Raw genomic sequence first — 10,842 nt, 5'->3', positions numbered from 1 at the left:
CAAGAAGAGGATGAGCAGATTTGTTTTAGTAATCCATTTTTATCTAGTTTAATCTTACTCTGTAAAATCACTTTTATTTACATTTTTATTGTTTTTTTATAATTGCATTTCCTTAAGATTTTAATATTTTGAGCTCCTTACTGTATTATATCAAGCTTTGTATATAACATTTTATTGCATTTGATTTAGATTTATTTTATTTATTTTACTTTTCTTTAATCTTTCTATTTAGTTTTGCTTCTTTTGAGTAGACTCGACCTTACTGACGTTTGTCATGTTGCATTTTTTTCAAATTTTGGTTTCTGTAACTAACTTTTGGGACAAATTAAGTTGATCTTATTTATGTTTTATTATAATAAAGAATAAGGAAATATAATGAAAGATGAGCACAACAGTTTCATGCTTCACATGCTTTTCCAATTTATTTAAGTTTACAAGTTGAGCCAAAGCTAATTAACAACACCTGCCTAAAACAGAAAACAAAATGTCATGTGACCGAAGGCAATGAGATTAAGCACACTGAGGAGTGCAGCGACAGGCCAGGTGGGCTTCTGCAGTATCCCTCAGGTCGATGCTCTTCTCAAAGAAGCTGCTCAGACCAGAACGGTCCACAGTTGTGTCTGCAACAGTGAAAAAGGAGACGTGATTGGAGACTGTACGTAATACCAAAACAGAGATAATGTTTTCCAAAGAAGCTCGGCTTTCTTGCAACTCACCACTGGGCAGGCAGTGAAAGCCAACGTTGACGGTAGTGGTTCTCACTGGGATACAGCCGGGCAGGCACTGCAGCACGGGCTCAACAGAGTAGCATTTGGACTCCACACCTTCAAAGATCACCCGCTTCTCCAGCTTCACAGATTCCTGCTTGATGGAACACTCTGGAAGAGTGTAGAAGGTGAAGGTAAGTATTGTATGTGTGCATTGTTTGATGCAAAATATTCATTGTTTGTGTTGGGACATTTTGCATTGCTGTTAATGTTCTTTTAGAGAAAGGTCAAGGAAATATTGCAAAGGTTTACCGGAGGGATCACGGCAGGTGTTTGAAGACAGAACCCAGGAGTGGGCGTAGCTGATGGCATCCTTGGTCACCTGTTCACTGGGTGTGCGGTACTCGTCTCCGACATTTCCGCTTGCCGTTCCACAGGCACCACAAGTCTTTCCTTTCATCCAGTCTGCAACTTTAACCTGAAATAAAAAGGTTCAGATATTAGTACAATGTAGATTAAAACAGGTATACAAATAGGAAATTGCCTCAGAAAATAATGAATATACGTATTAGATATATGTATTATCAGCATTTATTGTATTACCCTCAGCTCGTTGAAGCCAAGGAAGACCTCCTGAAGACCATGGCTGGGTGCATTGAGAGTAATGCCTTCATTTGACTGTCTTATATGTATGTTACCTAAAGTAAGTGCAAATATATATAAGCATGGTTTCAAATGGCACAATCTGGCAGTTCAATATTTTTGTTAAATTAACAAAACAAAACAAAAACCTGATGGATGCAGGTATGGCAGGTTGCTGTTAGGGATTTCAACTCCGTTAACCATCACCGCAATGGCGTTGTTCTTCCGATACATGTCCACATCGCTGTTGAGAAGCAGTTCAAATACATAAGTATTTTTTGGCTCACAGGCTGACCATTATTTCTTTTCCACATAAATCCTGGCTGCTCTTACATGTCTGAAATCTTAACATTGATCTGGTTCTGATCCTGTATTTGGTCTTTCTTCAGCAGAACCATGAATTTGAGTTCTGGTGTGCAATCCTGAGCCAAGACCTGGTAGCACGAGTGTGGCAGCTCATCTCTAGCTTTCCTGTTGTTGAATGTGGTCAGTGTGTTGTTGATGAGGGAGCATTCAACTGGAGTGGAACGAAAAGGAAATCACATGTTAGCCTCTGAAAGATCAACCACAGAAACATGAAGCCTGTTTTTGTTGTTGTTGTTGTTGTTTTTTGTTTAATTAAAATATTTTTACCTGCGTTAGCTTTGGTAACCAAATAGGACATCTTGTCAGCCCAGTTGTCCCGGGTCGCTTGCAGCTCGGCAGCAGTGTTTCCAATTGGTAAAGCAACAGGTAGACACACCCCACGCTTGTAAACGATTGCCTGGAATATTAAACAGTCAGAAAGTAGTTAGAAACACTCTGAGTGACAAAGTGCAATGCAAACATTTTCAGTGCATACAGAAGAAGGGGCAACAAAACTGTACCTTTGGTGTGTTCAGCACAATATTCATGCTTGTCTCAGTAGCAACAGCTACAGTCAGTTTGATTTGATTACGAGGATTCTTGGCCTTTGCGTAGTTTACTCCATATTCTTGAGCAATAGGGACAATGGATTTCAACGCCCTAGAAAAGCATAAAGGTTACTGAGTGTTTTATAAAGCTTTTGTCAGTTTTCAGTATAAATGACAGTTTCGAGAGGATGTCAAAAGAAAATAATTCCTGTGCACTTCCATCTGCAAAATGTCTGCAAAAGCTTTTTAATAAAAGCACTGATTATATGTATGAATCGGAAAAAGTCCGTAAGTTTACCTCTTTGCGTAGTGCTTTATGCTTCCTGGCAGTTTGTCCCAGGTCAGCTTCAAGCGGGCTGCGGGCTCATGACCCAAAAGACCAGTTTCAGCTACAATCATGGTGGAGTATTGCTTGCATTCAGCACCCCAGGCAGTCTTGGCCTAAAATAAATTTCAGTGAGTTAAATCCTAAGCATCATACCTAATATTAGTTGGTTACTTCCTCATAAGTTCATGATGTTTACCATCAGCTTGTGCGAACTCAGCTGCACAATGTCGGCACAGATTCTCCAGTTGTCCTTCTCAGCGACTCTGGCAAAAATCAACTGCAGTCTATTGGTCTGTTTGTCCAGGTAAGCTGCTAGCTGGTATCCCTGGACCTTGTGGTCGACTCTCACGGCACGGATTGCAATGGACATGGCAGGAGTGAGTGTGTTAGCGAGGTACTTGGCCTAAAAGTGAAAACCAGAGGTTGATATTAATAATTATGTTTATTCGCAGTTTAATGCGTAACATCGTAAATATCTTCATTTGACTGATCACCTTATTGTAGATGGAATCGAAGCTGCGGGCACTGCTGTGACTGCTGCCGCGCTGTGTGGAGATGGCATGCTGCAAACAAGGAAACCACACATTTAGCCTGCTTAAACAGAAGACATGATGTGCTTTGATGTGATGCCTAATAATTACCCTGTGGACGTGGTTCTTTCTGAACTTCAAGGCAAGCAGTTGTTGCTGTAATAGGAAAAGAATTGTAAAATAAGTGCTCCACATTCTATAAAATTCCACACACTTCTACATGCTGCGAAGAGAGGATGATTCACCTTAGACTGAGCACTGTGCCGAGAGGACCTAGAGCTTGATGACTTGCTGTTGCTGCTCTTGCTGCGCTTGCTGTTCTTGCTACTGCTGCTGCTGCTGCTGCTGCTACTGCTGCTGCTGCTGCTGCTGCTGCTACTGCTGCTGCTGCTTCTGCTTCTGCTTCTTCTTTTAGATGAGCTGAGCAAGTATGAAGCACTGCTGGAGGAGCTGTTAGAGGCTGATCGACTGGAGGAACTGCTCACTCTGGTGGACGTCGTGATAATAGGAGCAACAATGTCAGCCATCTTAGTTCTGGAGCGAGAGGAGGACCTAGAAGAAGATCTGGAAGATGATCTGGAAGATGACCTGGAAGAAGATCTGGATGATGAAGAGGAGGAAGAGGAGGAAGAGCTTGAGGGAGAGCGGCTTGACTGAGAGCTGCTAGACTGGGACTTTCTGGAGCGAGACCTATGGGAACGAGAGCTGGATGACTGGGAGCTGCTGGAGCGGGAACTGGATGAAGAAGACTTGTTGGAGCTAGAGCTGGATGAAGAGGAGCTGGAGGAGCTGGAGGAAGATGATGTGGTGTTCTTGAGACCAGGTGCCAGTATTTTCTTGATTTTCAAGAGGACATTCTTATCCTCAAGAGCTTCCTCCTCTTCGCTCATGTCAATCGCTTTAATCATATTTTCTGCTGCTTTATCTCCGACCTGAATCTCAACTTCAATCTTCTCAATGACTGGTCCAGAAGCTGGAATATAAATTAAAGAATAATAATTAAAAACAAAAACAGGACTTTTCCACAATGTTTTGCAAATTTGTTAGGTTAAAGCTTCAAGTTCACCACTTGCACTTGCCTGGAGCAATCCTAACAGAAGCAGCATGCTTTCCGATCAGAGCGTAGAGAGGGCAGTCTCTGATGTAGGCGGCATTGTGAGATTCAATCTCAGCGTAGGCCTTGAATCCTAGCATTCTGCTTGAAGCACGGATTTTCTTCCTGTAGGTTTTAGGGAGTTTCATTTTCCTCCCAATCTTACTTGGCAGGTCAGCAGGAATGATTTCAGATGACGCAGACTGTAAAACCACAGCAGAGATCGCCATGTTTATTTCAAACAGTTGAATGTTGAAAATAGGAGGCGAGTGAACCAAACTTACCATGCCACCAGTCACAGAGGATGCCATCCTGGAGATCTTTGAGTTGAGAGAGGCCTTTGAAAGTTGTGATGCAGTTTCAGATGAGATCAGTGGTGTGCTTCTTGCGGCTGGGAGGTCTTCCACATTTCTTGCAATGGCAACCGTCTCCGCACTGTATGAGAGAAAAAAACCCCACCCAATAAAAACAGATGCCGAAAAGGACCAAAAATCTTTGAAATGCATGGCAATTAGTGACAAGGCATGTACATACTGTGCAGATGCAATTGTGTTAATGCCCTGGAGAGACAGGAACTCAACCTTCAAGTTGCCCTTAACAATGTCAATCCTTGCTTTTATCTGTGCAGGAACAGCTGTGTAAACTTTGGCTTTTGTCATCACTGCAGCCTGGATTAAGGCGGTGTTCACACCCATGAATGCATAGGTCTGCATGGCAAGACTGCATAAAGACAGAAAATATTCATTCATTAAGAGTTATCTCTGAATTCATTCAATAAAATGCAGAGAAGAAGCTTCTCAAGCTGTTGTGTACCTTGGAGCAACTGTAGCCCTCAGTTGGATATCGGACTCCAGAAGCTGGGAAACTCGGTAGTTGACAGGCAGAGGTGGTGACACAGTGGCTTGGACTAGCAAAAGAACACAAGAAAACAATATATTTTTCATATCAATATCCATATATTTTTTCCTTTCTGTAAACTTGTAAACTGTCTGAATGAAACTTACCGTCAACAGATGCAGCAGTCACAGCGGATGTAATGAGGCTGATCTCCATGGGCAACCCAACAGTGGTGGGAAGGATGAGACGGAGCTCACCGAGCAGCATTGGTTTAGCAAAATGTGTTGCATAACCAGACAGCACAGAATTCACAGCATCTCTGAATACGTTTCTCAAAGGTCCACTGGCAAACTGTATAGACAAAGTTGCTTATTAGTTTCAACTTAACATAATGCATCATTACTAAGAAACCATATGAGGCTGTGGGAGAAACTGTACCTGGATAAGCTGGTCAACCTTGGATTTGTCAATGTTGGCAAATGCAATTTCTTGTCCGAAGACCTTCACATACATAGAGGCCAGGGCCTGGCTCGAAGGATTAGCCCTCCACTCAGAAAGCTATTATGGGAATAAATTAAGTTAAAAACAAGTAAAAGAAAAAACAGCTCTCATGAAGAAAATGTGCCTCAGAATCCCATTTTCACTCTGCCAGAGTAGTTCAACTTACAGCTCTCATGGCTTGTTTAATCTTGGTGATCCTGTCTGCATTCTCAGAATTTTCATGTCGTCTTTTCAAAAGAGCCTCCTGGATTCCCTCAGTCCTCACTCCAACCTGAAATGTACGTTATTGAATGCACTCGAGCGCAGATACTGAAAAATGTATTGTTTACATATCGAAGTCATTGAATTGTATTGCTGAGTGTCTGTTTTAGTTACTTACGTAACATTTAAACGTCTTACCTCAAAAGCATCAACATAAGCTCCGGCCATGTAAGTACGGGCTTTGGCCATAATCATTCTTGGTAACACGGTTGCAGCGTCGTTAATTAAGACGGCACTGGCGGCAGCACCCATCATCCAGGCATCTGGCAGGCAAATGGATAAACATCATCACACCACATGCACAAATCTAAGGTGTGCAACAGCAAGTTATTTATCTGGTATCTTCTTACTGTTATAGGTATCCACATGGAAGGCTCGGCTGTAGCGGAAGTTCAGTCTGCCTAATTTGGGGTTGAGGAACCTCAAGGCAACATTACATGCTGCAGCACTTAAAATAGAACAAGGGGATATTTGAGATTCAATAGACTAGCATGCATAGATATAAAGCATCTTAGAAACATAATAATCATTTAGGTTCTTACACAGAAACGTGGTCAGGGGATGTGGTCTTGGCCATGGCCTTCATGTAAGAGTAGACAAAGCTAACGACCTGCAGGTTCTTTTCTTTGATCAAGGCTGTGGAAATGCTAGCTGCTAGACCCACGGGGAGTTTAGTCTCAAAGAGCACCATGGCAGCAACCATACGCAGTTCTGCATGGAGATGCTTTTCCATGAGCAACTGAGCAGCTATTTCCTGGACCTAATGAGAAAGACCGATTACTATAGCCCCAACTGAACACTGCACAGAAAATAGGTCTCAAGTATATTTATTGTTATTGATGGTAGGAATCAGAAAATGTAGTCTCACCATCTTGGGTTCCCTCTTTGCAATTCTCCTCAGGGCTAGAACAGCGTCAACCTGAACTTTGAGTGGGACTCGGGCAGCAGCACTGCCAAAGCCAGGCAGGAACTTCATGATTGTCTTAAGGCTAGCAGGATGTCCAGCGTTATCCAGGCATTTGAGCGTGACAGTGAGCTGATCGATGTCACCAGTTTCAACAGCCTCTGCAACTTGTCTATGTACAGGCTGTGCAAGAATGTAAAAAAACATTAAAGTCACTGATGTCAAAACTGAACTTTAGCAGAATAAAACATGTTCAAATAATACATACTGTCACAAGATCAGATGAGCAAGATGGCTGCGCTTTACAGAACCTGGAAATTACAGTGCCCCAGCCCAGCATCACAATCTCGTTGAGCACAGCGTTACGTTTCACTTTGTGGTTCTCAGCCAGGCTCTGAAAAGTGGTGAAGACACAATATAAAACTGATTTCATGTCACTGCAAATATATAGGAAAGCTTAAAAAAAGACTTACTCTGACAAGTTCAATGGTTTTCTGGTCAGCTGTCACAGAGTGCAGACATTCCAAGAGAGCCATAGCAGCTTCAGTCTCACTTAACTCATTAGCAAGGAGCTTCTCAATGAGGAACTTAAGCGCAGCGTGAGTGCGAATGTGGGGGACAGCATTCAGTAACCAGTACCTGGGAAAGAGGAGCACAATGCCATTATCCGTGTCATGTTAGTTTCGTGGACCTTTGCTGAATCAAAGCTGCACTTACCTGTGATCAGGTCTAGATTTAAACTGAGCCCAGAGGGACTCAATAGTCTCAAATCTGGCCACACGCATCACCTGGATGAGCTCAACAAACTTCAGAGGGGCATCTTCATGGACCTTGGCCACGTTGGAGGCTACCAGGTGGTTCAGAGTGCTGACAATCTGTGAGGAAACAAACAATACAGATGTAGAGGTTTGTGGCTACAGGGTAAATTCAGAAAAGACTTTCTGCAAGGAAATGCTGCAGTACCTGAGCCTCGGCATGGGTGACCCTCAGAAGATGGATGGGTGTCTGGAGAATCTCGCTGCCATGCTCATACTGCAGGGATCCGCGGTGAACATAGGTGTATCTGGCATGATCCACAGGGGTGTTCTCGATATCCAGGAAGGTCAGAATTTGCCTGTGAGCAGAGATAATCGTTCAATCAATGTGGCACAATGCTTGTAAGCCTGTAATCAAACATATTATTTTAGTTTAAACCACATACTTAGACTCCATCTGAGCAGCGCCATTCAAAATGTTGAAAGGTGAGAATTCGATGACCTCTCTAGCGACAGCCTCCATAATCAGAGAACCACTGGGTGCTGGCTTCATGATGTAGTTATAGGAAGCAGTTCCCTTCAGGCTCTTTCCTCTCTGCAATGATAAAACCAACACGATCTTTAAACTGCCAGCATGAAGACTTCTATAAGAGAGATTATGAAACAACTAGAAAATGCTCTTACAGCTTCACAGTCATGGCATTTCTCTACGTGTTCCAAGCCGATGGCCTTCATGATTTTCTCCTGGCAGTGGTTCAGGTCCTTGGTCTTGGTCAGATGAATGCGTTCGGCTCTCGCGTCCTCCCTGATCACATAGTTGGTCTTGCACACACCATGAGCTCCAGACTAGATCACAAAATACAATCAAAATATAGATTGTTGTTATTTTCTGTCAGTGTTCAAGCATTTTGTATGAAGGACCTGGTGAAAGCGAGTTTTTTTGTACCTCTTGCATCTCGTAGACGTTCTGTGTCTTCTTTACATTCAGCTGCAGGAGGTTGATGATTCCCCTGTAGATATTCAGCACTGTTGTGGAGACCCCAGGAGGTGCAGCCAGTCTCCCGACAACGCCGTTTGTATACTCAAACTTGATCGGTGTCGAGAGCTGAGTAGCCAGGGCTGTGGTGAGCTTGGTGGCTGGATGGAAAGGATCTTTGGGCCAGATGCCACTGTACTCCAGCAACTGAGGGTCTACAAGCTGCAAAAAGTATCGGAGAAAGAGAGAGAAACAAGCTATGTTTCAAGTTGTCGGTTTCAATAATGTTTCATTTTAATTCTGCCTCGTGATCTGTACCTTCAGAATGTAGTCGTTGGCACTTGTTGCACTGATCAAAACTTTGCCCCGGATTTTAACCCCAGCTCGAGCCAGGCCCTCTTCAGGCAGGCCGCCCATAAGAACCGCTTCATATTTGTACATGTAGGTCTTAACAGAGGCGAATCCTGGGGCTGTGATAAAAGACAAAGAAACAAAGTGCATTTCTAAGGTGAGGGAGAAGCTTTCTCTATTAACTGACAGTGCCTTTTCTGTTTAATGTAACAGGACAACAACATACCCAAGTTGGACTGGTCCCCCACTGTAACATGAGAAGAATAAATGTTAATTTGGTGTCACAAGTGACAAGAAATAGGGAAGCGAATTTGTAAAGGGATAGTGATATTAAATTATATAAAATTCATGCTATTTTGCCAGAATGTGCTTAACTGGAAAGACATTTGGCAATTAGCATTGTTATATTCTGGCAGCATTAAACTGCTAGCACAGGCAGTAACAATTCTTCTCAGCTGCAAGTCTATTGAAATTCTTATTCTTAGTTGTTATCTAATTCTTTAAAAAGGCTGGTTTTTGTCAGAAGATGAATTTTAAGTTACATTTAAGAACATGTAGTTGTAAATAATTCCTACTCACCTGCGAGAGCCACAGCAAGAGCTAGTACAAGCACCCTCATGGCTGGTGGATGTGAGGATCTGCAGGCAGAGGCGTCCTTTTTAAGCAGATTTTTTGCTGACGTTGCCCATCAAATGTATCATTAACTAAATGGCGGCTGTCTTTGGTGTTGATGTTACCATGCCCTGATTGCCCAGATTGACAAAGTAAATAAACTAATAGAAAACATCACAGATGTGACAAGTTGTATTGACCTGGCTCTTGCCTTTCACAAATTTCCAGAGATTTCCCAATGTCCCAATTACAAGAATATGTTTTTCTTCATTAGGACTTCACGCATTTTCAACACAATCAGTTTTCTAATCTTAAGCATTTTGCTATTTTCATAGTTATTTTAATTTATGAATGAATAGAAATATTAACATACCAATATTTCAGCTGTAGAAGCAGTGTTATGTGTCCACTGTTTTCAATAAGCGATTTAACTCAAACCATTGATTTTTTGGTGAGATGCTTTAAAGAACAATTATTGGACAAAAGTGAAATAATTATCTCACGCTGATATGATTAGTTTCCACTTAGCAATTCAGTGAAATGTCAGTGTGCCCTGGCAGGGGACTTTTTCACAGTCATGTCATCTTGCTCCTGCGACTGGCCATGACCAAGAGCACCTTTCAAAAGTCAATAAGCCAACACATGTTGACTTAACAACCACTGTCACAGTTTTTTTAAGAATCATAAAAGAAATTATCTAATTTAATAAAAATCAAATGTGTAATATTAAATTTTATATCGAAATTATGAGTTCTGTTTTTTCTTGGGGTTGATTTGGACGCCAGGAACAGCTTATAAGGCATCAACAGATATAAAACCTCATGCACACATTTTCAGAGGTTAATAATATACATAAAAGAAACAAAAAGCAATAAAACTAATTAAAAACCCTCAATTTAAATCTACTAACAAAAAATTTAAAAAACATTCAGACCACAACAGGTGACTGGTCTGGACTCACTGAGTCACTACTTATCCACATGTATCCATGGCATTTTGTAACTACTTATTAACTGATCTATGTTTTCTCATCTAGATGTAAATTGTTTCATTGAAACACATTCACACTTCATGATTTTGTGAATTGCACAGTTATTTTGCAGATAATACAAAACAAGGAATATTTAATTCAGATTTTCTTTATGTACCACTATATTTATTAACAATGGGGAAAAGGAAAAGGCTCATGTCTACAAGCATCAGACACAAATTGTGACAATGAAATCCCCACACCTATTCTTCTACATCACATTCCTTATCATCCTCAGTGTGAGTCCTGAGGCTGATACCAGCCGGTGTAAACGAGCCCTGTCCTGTTTGTTGGTACCTCTTTCATTTGTCTCTATCAGTGAATGTGGACGAGGTCACGTTTCCCAGCCATTATCACACACAGGCTAATTTCAGGTACACACAATAAGTTTATAGTATTTTAAATCAAGTTCTACAAGCAAT

General features: G+C 41.7%; 1 protein-coding gene across 1 annotated transcript; it reads right to left on the bottom strand.

The window, feature by feature from the left end:
* Positions 1-395: 395 nt before the first annotated feature.
* Positions 396-9,466, bottom strand: LOC116333042 (vitellogenin-2). Its single transcript, XM_031756170.2, has 34 exons — positions 9,358-9,466; positions 9,005-9,025; positions 8,746-8,897; positions 8,398-8,649; positions 8,136-8,297; positions 7,898-8,046; positions 7,660-7,810; positions 7,414-7,571; positions 7,170-7,335; positions 6,965-7,090; positions 6,661-6,879; positions 6,335-6,552; positions 6,143-6,240; positions 5,931-6,055; positions 5,698-5,802; positions 5,469-5,588; positions 5,198-5,381; positions 5,007-5,100; positions 4,728-4,913; positions 4,478-4,628; positions 4,180-4,396; positions 3,346-4,073; positions 3,212-3,256; positions 3,065-3,133; positions 2,767-2,973; positions 2,541-2,683; positions 2,216-2,354; positions 1,983-2,112; positions 1,683-1,866; positions 1,499-1,593; positions 1,311-1,405; positions 1,020-1,185; positions 717-878; positions 396-620 (listed from the first exon to the last, which is right to left on the bottom strand). The coding sequence occupies exons 1-34, from the start codon at positions 9,395-9,397 to the stop codon at positions 511-513; spliced, it is 5,367 nt and encodes a 1,788-aa protein (XP_031612030.1). The 5' UTR covers positions 9,398-9,466; the 3' UTR covers positions 396-510.
* Positions 9,467-10,842: the final 1,376 nt, after the last annotated feature.

The sequence above is a fragment of the Oreochromis aureus genome, linkage group 15, assembly GCF_013358895.1.
Source record: "Oreochromis aureus strain Israel breed Guangdong linkage group 15, ZZ_aureus, whole genome shotgun sequence".
NCBI classification, from domain to species: Eukaryota; Metazoa; Chordata; class Actinopteri; order Cichliformes; family Cichlidae; genus Oreochromis; species Oreochromis aureus.
This window is presented reverse-complemented; position numbering and strand designations above follow the sequence as displayed.